Source organism: Fusarium graminearum, chromosome 2, assembly GCF_000240135.3.
Source record: "Fusarium graminearum PH-1 chromosome 2, whole genome shotgun sequence".
Classification (NCBI taxonomy): domain Eukaryota; kingdom Fungi; phylum Ascomycota; class Sordariomycetes; order Hypocreales; family Nectriaceae; genus Fusarium; species Fusarium graminearum.
Genome location: NC_026475.1, coordinates 5998167 through 6014991, shown reverse-complemented (window position 1 = coordinate 6014991; position 16825 = coordinate 5998167). Strand labels below are relative to the sequence as shown.

The window sequence follows — 16825 nt, the reverse complement described above, 5'->3', positions numbered from 1 at the left end:
GTGGCTGTGCTAAGTAACTCCTGCGGACTAGGACTAGGCTCATCTGCAGTTCATTGAGAAACAGGAGTTGTACATATTCTTGACGCCAGGAATACCCGGAATGCTGCTAGATCTTTCCAATGAAGCAGGAAAAAGTAGCTCATTCAATTAAGAAACATACAAATATCTGCACCTTGACGTGCCTGTGAAGAGGTACGCTTACGGATTCTGGCTAAGCATAATAAATTCCACAACTCCGAGTCGCATTCGCACTTTGTGTGTCAGTCATACTCCCCGGGAAAGAATTGCCACTACATTATCAAATCACTATCAAGTCTCTCAGGCAAGGATAAAAAGGTGCACATACAAGATAGATATTGGTTGATCAGAAGCTCAGTAGTGCTTATGTAATACATTTCTTATCATCCATCGCAACTCCAAACCTCCGGCCCCTCATTTTTCGTCTTCATTTAACATACCATAATTCGTTTCACATACTCATCCAAGGCAAACACATATCAAAATGCGTCCTCCTCAATTAATCATCTCTCCTCCACTACTCAACTCGGCAACGCCGTGGGCAACAGACCTTGACGACCTTTTGGCAATCGCCTCATCACCATCGACGGGTGCTATCACGACCCGCACATCGCTTATCAATGGCTTCAACCATCAACATGAGCAGCATCAATACCTGTTCTTCGATCCGTCTTCAGCGACTCCAAGTCAAGGCACCTCATCTGATCAAACTCGACCCAAAGATCATAAAGCCGAGGCTACCTCCAGCTTGAATAACTTGGGCTACAGTCCCATTCCACTCGATGGATATCTCAACTTTTTGACTGAGATATCTGGAAGGCTTCCTCATCTGAAGAAGACATTCGTTATCAGTGTCACTGGATCACCTGAAGATATCCAAGAAAGCTACAAGAGGATTGAATCTGCTTCAAAAGACCTCCCATTTCCTCTGGCAATGGAAGTAAACCTGAGCTGTCCCAACATCCCTGGCGCACCGCCGCCAGCTTACGACGGGCCTTCTCTCCAAAAGTATCTTACCCTACTTCCAAGTCATCCTTCGTTACCTATAGGAATTAAAACACCCCCATACACGCATCATGGACAGTTTGCAACCCTGATCGAAACCCTACAGCAGGCGGCATCGTCCATCAGCTTCATAACCGCCACAAACACACTTGGCTCTTGTCTAATTCTCCAAGATAATGAGAATATTCATATGAGCCCTCAACTACCAGGCACAGGTGTTGGTGGCATGGCAGGACCATCTCTCCATCCTCTTGCGCTTGGCAATGTATCCACTTTGCGAAAGATGTTGAACCAGGTACCTGAGTTGAGTCATGTACAGATCATCGGCGTTGGTGGAGTACGCGATGGGGACGGTTACCGAAGGATGAGAACGGTTGGAGCTTGTGCTGTGGCGGTGGGTACAGGTCTGGGGAAGCAGGGACCAGCCGTATTCAAGAGGATCGAGGCTGATCTGAAAGGAAAATGGGATGTCACTACGTCGAAGCTGTGACTGGTGGCTTTCCGAAGCCTGCCGATCGAGGACAGATCGACCTCAAATGTTATTTCACAGGTTGGCTCGAAGAAGGAAGCACTCTTGATGGTTTGAACGATAGCAACGCTTGCATTATACGAATCTAAATCTAATAATCTCATCTATACATATCCTCCGCTAAAAAACTCTCTTAAGTAGAGTTGGAGTTATCGGCGCAGGACCAGGCAGCAGATCCACCGCTGACTGCGTAAGAGTCGATAATACCCTTGATGGCACCGTAGGTACCACCAATCATGAGGAAGGTACCGAGGACAATAACGAAACAGCACCATCCAACCATCATGGTCCAGCGAGTGGTGCGCTGAGACTTGTCCTTGCCCTCAGCCCAGTGGTCGTAGAGCCAGAGGCAGCCGAAGAGCTGCATGCACTGCAGGGTTCCGAGAAGGGCACCGACGAGAGAAACGAGACCGCCGAAAACGGGGATACCGCTAGCAATGACATAGGCGATGATAGCCATGCCGAAGGTGCAGCTCAGCCACACAGCCCAGTGGGTGAATGTGTTGGCACTAAGATGCTTGGAGCCTCGGAGAATGCGGACGAAAGCGTACTTGGCAGGAACCTATTCCAGCATGTTAGAGATGGATTGGTAACGAATTTCTGATGATTGGACTTACGTGAGTGTAGAGAGTAGCAGATACGATCAGACCGGGAAGAGCCAGGCCGTAGCTGACCTTCTTGATGGTCTTACCAGCGGAACCCAGAGCAGGGGAAGCGACATAGGTACCGCAGTAGTAGTAAACAACGATACCGACAACAACGTAGACAACAGTGACAACAGTCTGGCAAAGAATAAGAGACTTCTTGTAGTGCTTGGGCTCACGCATCTCGGCGGCGATAGGGAAGAAGACGGGAGTACCGCAGTAGGCGAAGATGAAAGCGGCGATGGCAGACATAGCTTCGGCGAAGGTAGGGGTGTTGAACAGCTTGTAGTCGGACTTCCAGACACCCTCCTTAGGGGCAAGGTCAGGGCGTTCCTGAACACCGACGGCAACGGTAACGACAAAGACTGGACGCTGTTAGACATGTCTGGCTGTGATATACGGAGAAGAACTTACTGGAGGTGACAAGAGTCACGAGACCAACCCAGGCGAGCCACGAAACACGGTCCAGAGTTCGGATAGAAGCAGTAAGGAAAGCGACAACCATGGCAACGGCGACGAAGACGGCAGTGCAAGTTCCGTGCATGGACAGACTGTTGAGCGCAATCGAAATACCGAGCATGGCGGAACCGGCGATACAGATGGTGAGGAGCGAGTAGGAGATACCGTAGAACTCCTTGCCGACACGGCCAAAGACGAGACCGGCGGCATCGTCGATACCGTAGACTTCAGGGTGACGTTGCTTGAACCTGCCGACAACGAGGTCGGACCAGGTGGTGATGACGGCGATGACCAACATGCAGATGATACCGGGGATGAGACCAAGGGCGTCGAAGGAGGCGGGGATGGACAGAACGCCCAGACCGATCTGGGACTTCATCATGAGGACTGATGTTCCGAGCCAACCAACCTGTGCATGTTAGTTCTCTGTATATGGTATGGAGGTGTTGTAGACGACATACGTTACGGTAGTTGGGGCCATCTTCTGTGATGGTTCCAAAGACGGCGTCGTTGGTGACAGCGGCATCCTCACCAGAGTGGTGCTTGGAAGGCTCAGCAGCCTGGTTCTCCGAGTCGTAGTGGCTCATGTTGTGCAAAGATGATGAAGATGAGATGCAGAGACAAGGACAAGAAGACTGGAGTAAATGGATCTCATTCCTGGGGCATGGTTATATATACGTAAACACCAAGATCTAGCCCCTTCGCATCTGGGGTAGTCTAGTGTTAGTGCCGTCTGTTTCTCTGTCTCTTTTTTTCCCACTTGATAATAGTACAGATACTACATACGTAAAAGAGTTTGGTTTGACGATCTTTGCCCCCATACCCCAAACTGACTCGCATCTCCGTTTATGGATCCTCGAGAACGAGGGAGTGGGTACAATGTGCAAGAGATAGGGCCCAGGGCCGTCAAGTTCGGTTCGGTACAAGGCCCCATGGGGGGGGAAAGCTCGCATTCTCAGAGACAGAAGCATTGAATGCTAGGCGGGCCGAGTTTACAGCTTATCTTGGACGGCGTCCCCTTGACCTTGACCATGTTTGTTTGTATGGTAAAACGGGTCTTATCGTGGTTCGACTTGTTAGTCCATCATGAGGATGAGCCGTGGAATGCCGCAAGCAATCAAAAAATTTCTGCAGAGTTTGTCGAGGCTTTACTCAATCAGGCATGACACAATTCCCTCTTCGGGCTTAGAAGCATTCCCTCGGCGGATCTACTCCAACTCAGCTGGCGGTTATTCTCGCTCCAAAAGTCCAGGACGCTCTCGACTCCAACTTTCTTGGCGATGCTAAAGCTTAGTTTAAACTTGTCCAAAGACTCCCAGGAACGATTCCTCCTGGGGCAACGATATGAGAATCTCGGGGCCCCGGGTATCGAGGGGAGTTTTCAGTACGTAAAACGTACAAGGGGCGTCGTATCATGTCGAGGAAAAGTCTGGAGAGTTGGTACGTCGGTAACATCTGGTGACTTTTCCCCAACTTTTGAGAGTGCGGAGAAATTACCAGTTTACTCCAACTTGACGCCATATCCGCTCTTGGAGCTGGGTTGTTTGCGCGCGCTCTGTAGCTCGGCTCGGAGGAGTGAGAGGAGAAGACATGGTAGAGCAACGGCACTTGACACCGTCTCCACTCAATGCTACGGTCGGCCCGAGTCTATGAGGATTATGATAGTGAAGAGCAGGAAGGATTATCGCCATTATCAGGACCATCATCGCAGCAACAAATATCACCATGTTATCTCTGTACAGTAAAACCCACTGGACAAGCTCACAGTATGTTTATCTCCCGATCCCTGATTCTCATCCACAAAAGCTTTGAACATGTCTCTACGACATGTAACAATACTCAGGTCACTCACTTCCTTGCTGGTGGAGCAGGCAGGACAAAGTGGAAATCACGGTGCACGCACTTCTAGACTCAACGGCGCCCTCCTTGAAGTCAGGGATCTCTCTGACGTTGTACGTAAAAGAAACCTCGAGAAACATAATAACGTTGACCACATGTTTTTCTTGGCAAAGCATTGTGATAAAGGGCCCCCATGGGGAAGATATGGAGCGCGTCTCCATAGCCTTGCTTGTGACATGTCGCGATGCAAATGACGACAAGAAGCTGAAGATGTCTCCTTGGTCAAAAAGTCAAAAGCTACTAACCTTGTACAGAATAAGCTTGTAAATAAGAAAGGGGGAAAGAGCGCGTCAAAGGCAAAAAGGACATGGAAGCTAAAAGGATCTGCTCAGCCGAAGCCGAAGCATGACTTACTTACTAACTACTACCTGCGGTTACAGTGCCGGTACTCCAATTTCGGAGGATTTTATTGCCCTCAGCCGCTTTCGACCTGCCCAACAGAGCCAAGGGGGAATAATCACTCACGCGTTGGACACCAAGTAGAAGAACAAACCAACACAACCATACCTTACTCACTCATGCTATCGCCTGATTACTTACTCTCATCGGTCTTACCGGTGTATGCACGCGCCACATCGTGTCTGCAACCTCGGGTCCGCGGCTGCCATACACATACTGTGCCATCCCTGTCCTCTCACTAACTCTTGGTGGTATCAAATTTTCCAAGAATTTTTAATCAGGACGCTAGTTATGCAACGCAAATTCTTCTAGAAGGTCTGGAACGCGTTGCTATTGGTCAAGTTGGATTTTCCTCATACTTACTTCGGGAAGATGCCGTGTGTCTTGTAACGGGAATGACGGGTCAAGAAAAAGTTCATACTTGTCCGTCCTGCTCCTCCGCGTCATCTGTCTATGCAAGGGCGCCTGCGATGTTATCGGGGGTGAGCGCAATTACCCTACAGACACGTGGAATGATCCGCGTCCGACATTCCCCCTTTGGCTGGTACTATTGTTGTTATTGTTGCTGTGACTCGATTTTCGCTACGCGTCGGCTTTAGCGACACCTCGGCAGATACCGTCTTAATTTCATGCTGGAATTCTCTGCTACGAGGTCCTCATCGTGATGCGACACAGAAATAGGCATTTCTTTTGACGGGCCAACGGAGATAAAATCCAAAGACATACCTCCGAATGACTCCTATCATCATACCCACCAGTAGGACAACCACACTGACCACAAGGCTGATACAGCTAGTTCCTTAGTCAAAACTGCATGGGATTATAGATGGGGATACCCAAAACGAGTATCCGTAATTGCCTAGAACTGTCCACTCGTATAATTCTCAGCGGCTGTGCAGCACCAAGACATGCACACAGACTGTGGGGATATACGGAAAGCAGAAAGCAAAGACCAGCATTGGTAATCAAGAGGAAAAGATATCGAAGCGAGTTGGAATCTAGACCATTGTTGGTAGTTTTTGTGTCCATCTTTAAGTGTGCTAAAGCAAATGGGCCGATTTCATCTTCTCCACCTACGCTCGTCCCTTGGGCCGGGATATCCTATCAACCAACCCCTTTCTTCGAGATAGACGAGAGAGAGGACGATGACACTATGTCAGTGGTTAGAGATATGTTGTCAGAATAGTCCAGGTTCGCTGTAAGATGATATGAAACAGTGTGATTGCCCTTAGACCCAAAAGTGCGATTTTGAGTATTGCATTGATGATCCGAGGGTCCGGTTCTTAGGGCCGTTATACATGATGTAGCTGTGAAGGAGCATATTTTAGCTACATGATATCAAACGTGAAACACACACTGAAGGAGACTACAAACGAACAGTTCATCTTAGCCAAGACCATTTCAACCCGCCGATCACCATCGACCATAACATACTCATTTATGCAGGGACTGTGGAACAACGATCTGGGTCGTCCTACCCTGAACCGCGTGGCAGGAAAAGATCATCAACACTTGGCGTCTGTTCAAAACAGCTCGATATCAGTCGTTATACGTGATGGGGATTGACTCAAATCCCGTAGAAAACTCGAGGTGCATACACAATTCAATTGATGACAGTCTTGCATAAATAGTTGTCATTATGACGTCAAGCATTTGTGTGAAAGAACAAACCTGCTGTAAAGTTTCGGTATCCTTCAACTGTGATGAACCTATCGCTATGTACACCTCTGAGAAACAAGACAGTAGCAATGGCCGAAGATTTGAAGAACCCAGCTGCCAAGCCAGTGCCAAAAGGCCATCGATGGATCCTTTTCGTTTCAGGTCCTACGGCATCTGGCAAGTCATCAGTCGCCAAATATCTAGCAGATGAGCTCAACCTCAAGTTTGTAGAGGGAGATGATGTAAGTTCCACACAGAATTTGATGGACAGAGTACTGACTATCAAAAGTTCCACCCAAAATCAAACGTTGACAAGATGAGCCGCGGCGAACCTCTGACTGATCAAGACCGATTGGGATGGCTTCAAGCGTTACACGAACACGCTATTCACCACCCTAAAGGCCCAGGCGCCGATCATCTCGTGGTGACATGCTCAGCATTGAAGCGTCAGTATCGGGACCTTCTTCGTCAAGGTTCTGAGAACGCAGGCGACCTACGCGTGCACTTTTTGCATCTTGATGCGCCAGAGGAGGTTCTTAGGCAGCGTGCTGCGGCAAGGAAGGGGCATTTTGCAGGATCTGCGCTGGTGCATAGTCAGTTCGAGGCGCTAGAGAGACCTGCAAATGATGAAAGGGATGTTTTGACTATCAGTGTGGATCAGACAGTTGAAGAGGTTCAGAGGGAAGCATTGGCGAGGGTGACTGAGTTGTTGGATGAGGATACTGAATAATGTGAAGAATGCTTAATAAAACATTGAGAGAGCAAAAGCAATACCAAGGGGTCTGAGTTGATGCTCATGATAGAATATCCAGAGCTGTATTGATAGAGTAACCAACCAGAGAAAATTATCACTCCACTTTGATGTAGCTATTACTGGCGATGGTTATTAATACATACTCGTAACAGCAGCCGGCTCATTCAGGGCACGCTATACGAAGTACATTCTCATCATGAACATGAATAGAACCTGGGATACAATAAACCCTTACTAGCCCCAGGGCCGAACAAAAAGTACAAGACCAGCAGCTCGAGTCAGCAAAAACATACAACAGCAGGGATTCGCTGGTCGTCACCGACCCAACTACTAATCCGCCCCTTACCAGCTTGACTATGGGAGAGCGGACGGGATCCCGTATTTTCTGGTAGGTATGGTCGTATGTGAAAGATACAAGACGTAAAATGACCTATATCTTGACAGCATGCAGCGTTGGAAATAGCCCTGCACCTAGTTCCATCCCACAGACAGACACCAAAGATCAGAGTGGACAGGAAGCGATAAGACTTCGTAATAAAAACAGGCGCTATATGATTTCAGAAATATCTAATTAAACAACTTCTTAACCCTCTTATCCACCCTAAAATTGACTGGACTCTCACTTCCCACAAACACAAAGCCATCATACAAAGTACAGCCCAGTAAGGATCCTATCAAAGTCGCCGCCCACGGCCCATAAAACCACCACCCACTATGAAATACATTGTCTCCTCGGAATCCAACAGCATAAGCAATAACTCGCGGACCAAAGTCAGACGCAGGGTTCAGCGCAGATCCAATGTTATACCCCAAAGTGAACTTCAGAGTAGTCACAAGGAAGCCCAACACGAGAGCGTGCATTCCAGCACCGGGCGGATTGTTCTGGTCATCTCCAAGGGCAAACACAGCAATCATCATGATGGCGCTGCCGACGACTTGGTTGAAAAAAGCTGACTTGAGCGTAACCCATTCTCGCGGCGTGGAGAAGAATGTCATGGACATCTTGGTCATATCAGGATCCACGTGGTTGATTGAGTCGGCGTACATGGCATAAGCTAACGCTCCGGCAACAATACTGGCGATAAACTGGACGAAAACGTAGATGACGCATTGTCTCCAAGGAAATCCACGAAATATGGATAGTGAGACGGAGATGGCAGGGTTCATGTGAGCACCTGAGACACCACCGCCGAGGTAAATGCCGAACATCCAGGCAAAACCCCAAGCCCAGCATGAAGTCTCATATGTTCCGTATGGTTGTGATTGTGTGGCCGACAAGTTAACCGATAGTGTGCCTGTGAGACCGAGAAAGATGGCCACCGCGGTAGCAAGAAACTCAGCAAGTGGTTCAGGATGCCTTGCACGTAATCTTGCCCACCAGTTCCTCATCTCATTTGCATTCGTATCACCAGATTCCACACAAGGCTTCTCTTGGTGTCCCAATGGTTCACCATCAACCTTGAAATCTGGTGGAGAATGTCCATTATCCTGCTTTGATTGCACCCTGGAAGCGGGGTCTCGATGTCCAGGTGTTGGTGTCGCTTCGCCAGGGATGTATTCAAAGACTGGCTGGCCAGCGTCATTTCGTCTGTCATTATGAGCAACCCCGGCCGCTGTAGTCCGACTTTGCTGGCGTTGTATATCTCGTGAGGGAAGGCTACTTTGAGTTTCAACTCGATAAGGCTGCCCAGAAGTAGTTCGTGAGGCATAACCAGGATGAGGCTCGTTGGTGGTTTCCTCTTTTACGATGGCCATTTCCTCATCGACCTTTCCATCTGGTCTGACAGGTTTCAAGACTTTGCGACGTACTTTATGGGGTAGAGGCTTTCCAAGACTGAAAATAGGCTTTTTATCTGCCTCGCCAAACCATGGGTTCTCTTGGTAATATCCATCTTCAGCAGGGGCATAGTGATGAAAGTGGGAGGAATGTTGTGGTGCTGTAGGACGAGAGGCGGTCCCCTCGCTGGACACCCGGGAGAAGCCTCTTGAGGAGGCAACTGGGCGTCGACTCATGTACGACATGAAAGTTGAAGGTAGGCCATGGAGTACACGATGTCTAGAGTGTGTTGACTTGGCACGTTCTGTTCCTGATTCTCTGTCTGGGATGGTGCTGGGAATGCGATTCGCGACATTGCCAAGATGGGCTTGACCTGGTGTTGATGGAGTAGTTGGTTTTGAAAAGTAGTCTTGGCTCTGGTCTTGAGTTCCAGCCATATTGAATTGATGTAGATAGAGAAAACTACTGGGTATATCTGTATGGTTCTACTATAAAATCTGGGTTAAAATGTTTTATATGTCTTCATCAACGACCCTTTATCACCATGACGTTAACTCGCCATATGAACCTCCACATTTACAAGTCACGCCGGAGGTTTCTCTCCCTCCTGTGGACACTTGAGCCGCAAGTCCAGGGTCTAGTGGCGACCAAAATCTCTGATAGTGGAACCTGTCAACCACCAAAAATTGGGTCGCCATCTACAGATCGAGAAGATTCGCCTGTTTGAGGATATGATAGACATCGAATCTACTTTTCAGGAACACCTCATGCCTAATGTGCTACCCAAAGCCAACTGAGCCATAACTTTAATGACTCTTTTGAAAAAACAAGATCCTTAGATCTCGGGCCATTAGCTCCTGGATGATCTCAGAGACGCATCGAGATGAACAAACTCCCCGAACGTAACGTGGATAATCATGCGGTGGGCCATTTGACATCTTGGCCGGGGTTGTTTGTAATTTTCTTGTTTCAGATCCGAATTGCCGTTTCTATTGGCAGTTTTCCGTTGCTGCACACTGCGGAAATTGAAAGGGAACGCCAAATCTTGTTACATGAGGAACATTGCAGGATAAAGTTGTGTCTGGATTTGTTAGATGACGCAAGAAACCAGGGCCTTGTCAAGTTTCATGATGAATTCGCGATCAAACAAATCCCAGCCCTACCATTATTAGAAAACATTTAACCAGGTATGTAGGTGGATGGTGTGTCGAAGTAAGATGGAGTCCTTCCTGGCAACGACGCTTCGGTCCGATGGATTAATGTTCACATCAACATTGAAATTCGATTGAAATCCATATCTCAAAGGCGAATACGCAAGGAAAACTCGAATCGGTAGTCACAAACGAAGCTTCATCTATACACCCGTGGCTATCACTGAAAGGGCAACGTCAGGGTTCTTCTCGATTGAGCTTATGTCTGACGGTGTTTTTATGGCCCGGGGGTCTAATATCATATCACGAGGATCACGCTGGCTGTAAGCAACTGTAGTGTTGCAGCATCAAAGACTCAATCAGATGTCTGAGAGCCCTTTTTATCAAAGCACATGATGACATTGGTGTATTTAGTGCTTACGTCAGTATGCCTTCCCATTCCGGATCTGATGTCACTTCAGTCGCGTTACATGACCTCCGCATCTGCCATGTTCATCTTGATGCAACAAAGGACTAGAAACTTCATAGTCGCCCCCCTATACCAACAATGAGTGATTCATGTGGCATCTCCCCAGGTAGAGAGTTTTCCAGCAAAAATGTCAACGAAAACCCGCCTACCGCTGAAGCCCTGAAGGCTGCTGACGCAATCGAACTCTATGATGGGGAGGGCAAGAAACACACATTCAAAAGCATTTACAACAGACCAGACCTGCCTCGAAGGGTTCTTGTTGTTTTCGTTCGCCACTTCTTCTGCTGCGTAGGTATTCTCTTCCAAGACTCGGCCTTCAGCTGACATCACAGTCATGCGTGAATTATACTAGCTTCCTGGCTAAGAATGCCACACCTGAAAAGCTGAAGAAGCTTGACACAGCTATTGTGATCGTGGGGCATGGCGATGTCAAGCAAGTTGACATGTACCGTCTCGATACGGGTTGGCAGTACCCTATCTACACAGACCCTTCCGAGAAGCTGTATAGTACATTGGGAATGATTAAGACGTGGAAAGAAGGGCCGCCGAATAACTATATGCCCTGGACAACCACCTGGGCCGTATATTGGTCCATGAAGACTGGAATTTGGAGGTTCATGCAGGGATATCCTCTATTCTCGTCTGGAGCACCCAACTTGCAGGGTGGGGAGTTTTTATTCGAGGGAGAGGGAGACGATAAGAAAGTGACGTGGTGCCATCGAATGAGGCATTCAAGAGATCATGCAGATACTGGTGAGATTACCGAGGTGTTGGGACTGGACAAGGTCTGAGTGAATGTGCGTTTTATCGAGAAGGCAAGGGTTCATAACGGCTATAGATCAATATGCCAGTATAAAATGATACTGAGAATACAGTTACAGTCCTCAGGGCATTGTAAAGATTGACCGCTGAAAGCATAAGAGACGAAATTAGTAGGCCAGCTTATGCTGTTTAGGCCACGCTCTTAGACTACGTATTTTCACACCCTAAGACGTAGGAGGCCAGCGTTTCTGCTACCCACTAGATACATAGTAAACAAATAGGATTCGGACATAAATACCCCATGCTTCTAAATATGCCGAATTCCGAAAGAATATTTCCAAGTAACTGGTACTCATTGGATCAGATGATGTGAAAATACGCGCAGTGTTTGTCATCAGTGATTTTTGCTCGACATCTCACGTCAGCTACCTGCACACAGTTTTAAGCTCAAACTCTCAACGTTCCAACCGCAAGATTCGTAGAGTGCAATTGATCTGCAGTAGCCTTCTATAAAGCTAATATAAAGCCGGAAGTATCTTGCACTAGCCCAACCTTTGCTGCAATATCCGCCATCATTATCGCCATGGAGTTCATCGCAGCAGGCACAGCTTGGGCGCTGAACAGAGCGCCTTCACCCCAAAAGATTCTCAGCCGACTCGGCCTCGCATCTCTCGTTGTAACAAACACCTGGTCAGAATTATCTTCCAAGCTCTCACCCAACGCGTCGATTGTGTTTCCAGACGACCCCGAGTTTAGTGGTCTCGTTAGTCGATGGAGGGATTGGCATGCACCACAGGTGGGTGCAGTTGTGACAGCTTTCACCGAGAATGATGTGCAAGAAGCGGTAAGCGCAACACTTGCAAGAATGGGCAATTCTGACTTGAGACAGGTTATTTATGCGAATAGAAACGGTATACCGTTTCTAGCTAGATCCGGTGGCCATGGCGCGACTGAAGCGTTGCAGCTGGCCAAAGATGCCCTTGTAGTCGATATACGAGGCATGAACGACATCAAGGTTGCCCCAGATGGTAATTACGCAACCATTAGCGGAGGTGCCAGTGTTAAGAAGGTTGTTAACGAGCTATGGACCTCAAAGAAACAGACTGGTTAGTTCTCTCGGAAAAGGCTTACCCCCAAACTGACAACGGACAGTTACCGGTATCTGTGAATGCGTTGGCATCTCGGCACCCGTTCTTGGAGGAGGCCATGGGTGGCTTCAAGGTCAATATGGTCTCGCATCTGATCAGGTCATATCTGCACGCGTTGTCCTTCCCAATGGCGAGGCTGTGACAGCCTCCGAAGAGTCGAACCCAGATCTCTTCTGGGCCTTGCGTGGAGCAGGACATAACTTTGGCATTGTTACGGAATGGGAGTACCGCATCTACGACGTTAAGAACCCGAACTGGTCTTACGAAATCTTCATCTTTTTGGGCGATAAGCTTGAAGAGGTCCTTGAGTTGACAAACAAGATGATGAAAACGCAGCCACCGGAAATAATTCACTGGATGTACATTGTCAATATCCCAGAGATTGATCCTCACAAGGTATTAGTGCGGCTCCTAAGAATTCTGCCAAGCTAACAGTGTATAGCCGATCATATGGTATGCAATTATTTCTGATAGTCCAGTCAATGAGGCTCGAGAATATGCCAAACCCCTCCACGAAATGGGCCCTCTCAACGTCAACGCAGGCGCTGTGCCGATGCCAGAGCTCGCTCACATCACACTTATGAGTGAAGATACTGTCGGCTGCACAAAAGGCTTCACAGGTCTTCGATACCCCATAGGTCTCAAGAAGTACGATCCACCAGCCGTCCGTCAAGTCTATGACTCTATTGCCGAGATATCTCATCGCATCCCTGAGTTGGCGGGGTCATTCTTTCTACTCGAGGGGTACTCGACACACGGCGTGAAAGCAGTCGATGCAAGCGAGTCTGCGTTTCCTCACCGTGATGACGAGATTCTTGTGACATCATACGTCTTGTACAAACCCAATGCTACGCTGGACAGCTTGGCGCAAGAGCATGGGGAGAAATTGAGGGGCCTCCTACAGGAAGCTAGCGATGAACCTGAACGATTACGAGCATACGTCAATTATGCGCATGGGGTTGAATCGCTGGAGAGCATGTATGGGTACGAACCATGGAGGATCAACAAGCTCAAAGCGCTAAAGAAGAAGTGGGATCCTGAGAACCGGATGAGATTCTACGCACCAATTGTTTGAAGACAGCACATGATGGATGATCAGGCAGACTAAACTCAGCCCTAACGCATCGCTGACGGTGAGAAAAGCAGTCAGCCCTATGCACCTAAGCCCCTTGTAATTTGCTACACTCCACCCATGTTCGTTCGGTTGCTCCGATAAGCCAACCAGAACAGGCCGGTAGAAGTCGATAACAAGATAATTAAACTGCCAAGGTTTCAATAGGCCAAGATAGAGAGAAACCTGATCCAAAAGAGTAGCCAGATCGTCAAATATCCCACGTGACATAAGCTCTGTTGTCAATTCGTTCAGAGGTAAACCATGATCCTAGACTAAGCGATCTAAGCTTAAATTCTCCGGCTCAGCACTAATTAATCATAAGCCACATTGTAGACTCAGCATCGACCTTTCTCACTTTCTCAACTCATCATCTTACTCCTACGAGATATATAGAAAATGCAGCAACAGCCTGTCCGAGCGACACTCTCGTGTAGTTCCTGTCGTCAACGAAAGTACGTCCGTTGACTATCGCGAACCCAAAAAATAACGCTAATGAGGCAGATTGAAATGTGACCGTGATGAGCCCTGCAGCAATTGCGTCGCCAGAAATGTGCCCTGTCAATACGCTCCATGGCCTCGAGGTCGCGCGGCTGCGCATAGGAAGGACAACAGACAGACAGATCTGAACGATCGAGTGCGCCATCTCGAGACACTTCTTGGGTCTATTGTCTCCCAACTTCCCTCTCAACAGGGCTCCTCTTCTGGCTCACCGAGTATCAAGAGCCCTGCGAGCACATACATCACGAATCAGGGGTCTCTGCAGTCTTCTGGTAGCGACAGTACTGAGGTCAAGCCTGGTCGGTTGATGGCGAATCCAAATGAGACAATTTACGTCTCCAGTAGTCATTGGTCGGCCATTTGCCATGAGGTAAGCCATTGACCTTATCAGGAGAACAGTTGACCAACAATCTCCAGGTTGAACATATCCGCGAGCATCTTGACGAGACCAACGAGTCTACTGATCTGGGCATCACGGACCAAGCCCAGAGTCAGGTGCCCATGCTTCTGGGCCCTGGAAGATTGACGCCAAGTCTGGAAGAAGTTTTGGCAGATGTCCCCCCGAAACACATCACAGACAGAATTGTGTCGCGGTATTTCAACGCCACTGAGCCTTCCATCAGTACGTAAATAGACTTACAAGACAGGACAGGGCTTGCTAATACTAGAAAGTGATCACACACACTGGCGAGTTCCAAATTGAGGTACGCAAACAACCTCTCATTCTCTGTATCGTGCTGACTAGATATCCAGTACAAACGCTTTTGGAACGACCCCAATTCTGTATCCGTTCAATGGATTGGCATGCTGTTCGGTGTTCTAGCCACGGGAACCTTCTTGTATATCCGCTCTCAAGACGAGCTTCCCGAAGGTCTCGGCGCGCCAATGGAAGTTGCAGAAGGCTTCCACCGACGCTGCACAGACTGTCTTCTGATTTCCAAGTACTCTACAGCGCCAGGTAGGTATACACTCGAAACTATGCTGTTCAATATCCATGGAGAGTTCGTTCGTCGTCGCGACGCACACCTTGGTGTCTGGATTCTCACCGGTATTGTCATCCGGCTGGCCATGAGAATGGGTTATCATCGTGATCCAGACAGTTACCCGCGTATCTCTCCTTTCCATGGAGAAATGCGTCGTCGTGTGTGGGGTGTCATCCAGCAACTCGATATCTTGACATCTTGCCAACTGGGTCTCCCTTCACTCATTCAGGAATCACAGTGTGATACGAAGTTACCGCGCAACATCACTGATGATGACTTCGGGCCTGATTCCACTCGACTCCCTCCACCTAGACCAGACACCCAATTGACGCCTGTTTTGTACACCCGAGTCAAAGTTCGAATGATGACAATCTATCGAACCATCTTCAATCAAGTTTCCCTTGGAAAAACGGAAAATTACGAGGAGATCATGGCTCTTGATCAGAAGCTTCACCAGATGCATCAGTCTATGCCGCCTTGCTTCCAGATAGCCAAATTGGAAGATTGCATCATGGTCCAGCCATACATTCTCATTCGGCGGTACAATCTTGAACTACTCTTCCAAAAGGCCAGATGTACACTGCATCGTCACCACATGACCAAGGCGTACCAGGATAACAAGTATGATTACTCGCGAAAGACCTGTGTCGACTCAGCTATGACTGTTCTAGGCCATCAGGCCGCCATCCTGAAAGAAGTCCAAGTCGGAGGACTTTTGTACAAGGATAGATGGTTCCTCACATCACTCGAACGTCATGACTTCTCACTTGCATCTATGGTCGTCTGTCTTGAGTTGAGCAAACAGCCCAAGCATGAGAACCCGGATCTTGTTGGATACACTCGCGAGAACATGATCCAAGCACTTCGGACCTCGCAAGCATTCTGGGCAGCGCTTAAGGCAGTCTCTTCGGAAGCACGACAAGCTCATGATATGCTAACAGTGATGTTGAAAGCTGTTTCCGTTGGTGATGAGACAAAGCAATCCCTTCCCGATATGATGAGTGCTGAGAAGGGTTATATGCAAAACGGCAACGGTATGTTGATCTCTTTCTAGCGAGAACATGGACTGACGTGTTTAGGAAATACGAATGGGCATGCCGATCCAAACGACACGCCATTCCCGACAGAGTTCCAGGGTATAGAGGCTATGTTGAACAGCTCAGATGCTGTTGACTGGGTAAGTTGGACTGGGTTTTTAATTCGCCATCACTGATACTGACGTTCTTTCCAGGACATGTGGGAGTCTCTTGTTCATATGCCTGACGATTTTTCAAACTACGAGATGTCCGAGGAGCCTTGAAGCGGATGCAGATTATAGCAAGATGCAGCTTGTAGCAAGATGGAATGAGTTAATGATTAAATATGCTGGACATTGATTTTAGTCAAGCCTAGGAATATACGATAATGGCTAGCGCAAGACTTGGCTATTGAATCCTAGCAAGATTCAGGAATACCATCCCAAATACGAGCGATGATCATGCGTAAGGATCTAAATGCTCGGACTCCATGGTAGTTCGCGTACTTTGACCTGCCTATCTTGTTCGCAATGGTAGGTAA

General features: G+C 48.2%; 7 protein-coding genes and 1 non-coding gene across 8 annotated transcripts; 5 read left to right on the top strand and 3 right to left on the bottom strand.

Moving 5' to 3' along the window:
- Window positions 1-502: 502 nt before the first annotated feature.
- On the top strand, window positions 503-1513 carry FGSG_03777 (uncharacterized protein; the record flags this gene model as incomplete). The annotated part of the gene is made up of 1 exon (XM_011323608.1): window positions 503-1513. One exon carries the CDS (start codon window positions 503-505, stop codon window positions 1511-1513), a length of 1011 nt encoding a protein of 336 aa, XP_011321910.1.
- An 84-nt stretch (window positions 1514-1597) lies between these two features.
- Window positions 1598-3253, bottom strand: FGSG_03778 (uncharacterized protein). The gene is made up of 4 exons (XM_011323607.1): window positions 3117-3253; window positions 2611-3064; window positions 2170-2561; window positions 1598-2114 (listed from the first exon to the last, which is right to left on the bottom strand). The coding sequence occupies exons 1-4, from the start codon at window positions 3240-3242 to the stop codon at window positions 1686-1688; spliced, it is 1401 nt and encodes a 466-aa protein (XP_011321909.1). The 5' UTR covers window positions 3243-3253; the 3' UTR covers window positions 1598-1685.
- A 3448-nt stretch (window positions 3254-6701) lies between these two features.
- Window positions 6702-7451, top strand: FGSG_03779 (uncharacterized protein; the record flags this gene model as incomplete). Its single annotated transcript, XM_011323606.1, has 2 exons — window positions 6702-6854; window positions 6902-7451. 2 exons carry the CDS (start codon window positions 6702-6704, stop codon window positions 7340-7342), a joined length of 594 nt encoding a protein of 197 aa, XP_011321908.1. The 3' UTR covers window positions 7343-7451.
- Window positions 7452-7652: 201 nt separating this feature from the next.
- On the bottom strand, window positions 7653-7768 carry FGSG_20018. Its single transcript, XR_893013.1, has one exon. It is a non-coding gene; the product is annotated as a 5S ribosomal RNA (ribosomal RNA).
- A 165-nt stretch (window positions 7769-7933) lies between these two features.
- On the bottom strand, window positions 7934-9580 carry FGSG_03780 (uncharacterized protein; the record flags this gene model as incomplete). The annotated part of the gene is made up of 1 exon (XM_011323605.1): window positions 7934-9580. The coding sequence occupies one exon, from the start codon at window positions 9578-9580 to the stop codon at window positions 7934-7936; it is 1647 nt and encodes a 548-aa protein (XP_011321907.1).
- Window positions 9581-10841: 1261 nt separating this feature from the next.
- On the top strand, window positions 10842-11554 carry FGSG_03781 (uncharacterized protein; the record flags this gene model as incomplete). Its single annotated transcript, XM_011323604.1, has 2 exons — window positions 10842-11051; window positions 11129-11554. The coding sequence occupies 2 exons, from the start codon at window positions 10842-10844 to the stop codon at window positions 11552-11554; spliced, it is 636 nt and encodes a 211-aa protein (XP_011321906.1).
- A 554-nt stretch (window positions 11555-12108) lies between these two features.
- FGSG_03782 (uncharacterized protein) lies at window positions 12109-13748 on the top strand (the record flags this gene model as incomplete). Its single annotated transcript, XM_011323603.1, has 4 exons — window positions 12109-12369; window positions 12415-12631; window positions 12678-13032; window positions 13148-13748. The coding sequence occupies 4 exons, from the start codon at window positions 12109-12111 to the stop codon at window positions 13746-13748; spliced, it is 1434 nt and encodes a 477-aa protein (XP_011321905.1).
- A 435-nt stretch (window positions 13749-14183) lies between these two features.
- FGSG_03783 (uncharacterized protein) lies at window positions 14184-16568 on the top strand (the record flags this gene model as incomplete). Its single annotated transcript, XM_011323602.1, has 7 exons — window positions 14184-14239; window positions 14319-14655; window positions 14685-14907; window positions 14958-14989; window positions 15039-16302; window positions 16348-16445; window positions 16500-16568. 7 exons carry the CDS (start codon window positions 14184-14186, stop codon window positions 16566-16568), a joined length of 2079 nt encoding a protein of 692 aa, XP_011321904.1.
- Between the last annotated feature and the right edge of the window lie 257 nt (window positions 16569-16825).

Coding starts and splice junctions, on each gene's coding strand:
- FGSG_03778 (XM_011323607.1), bottom strand. CDS start 3,242: ATGAGCCACTACGACTCGGAGAACCAGGCTGCTGAGCCTTCCAAGCAC. Junction 3,065..3,116: donor ATGGCCCCAACTACCGTAAC/GTATGTCGTCTA, acceptor TAACATGCACAG/GTTGGTTGGCTCGGAACATC. Junction 2,115..2,169: donor CTGCTACTCTCTACACTCAC/GTAAGTCCAATC, acceptor ATGCTGGAATAG/GTTCCTGCCAAGTACGCTTT.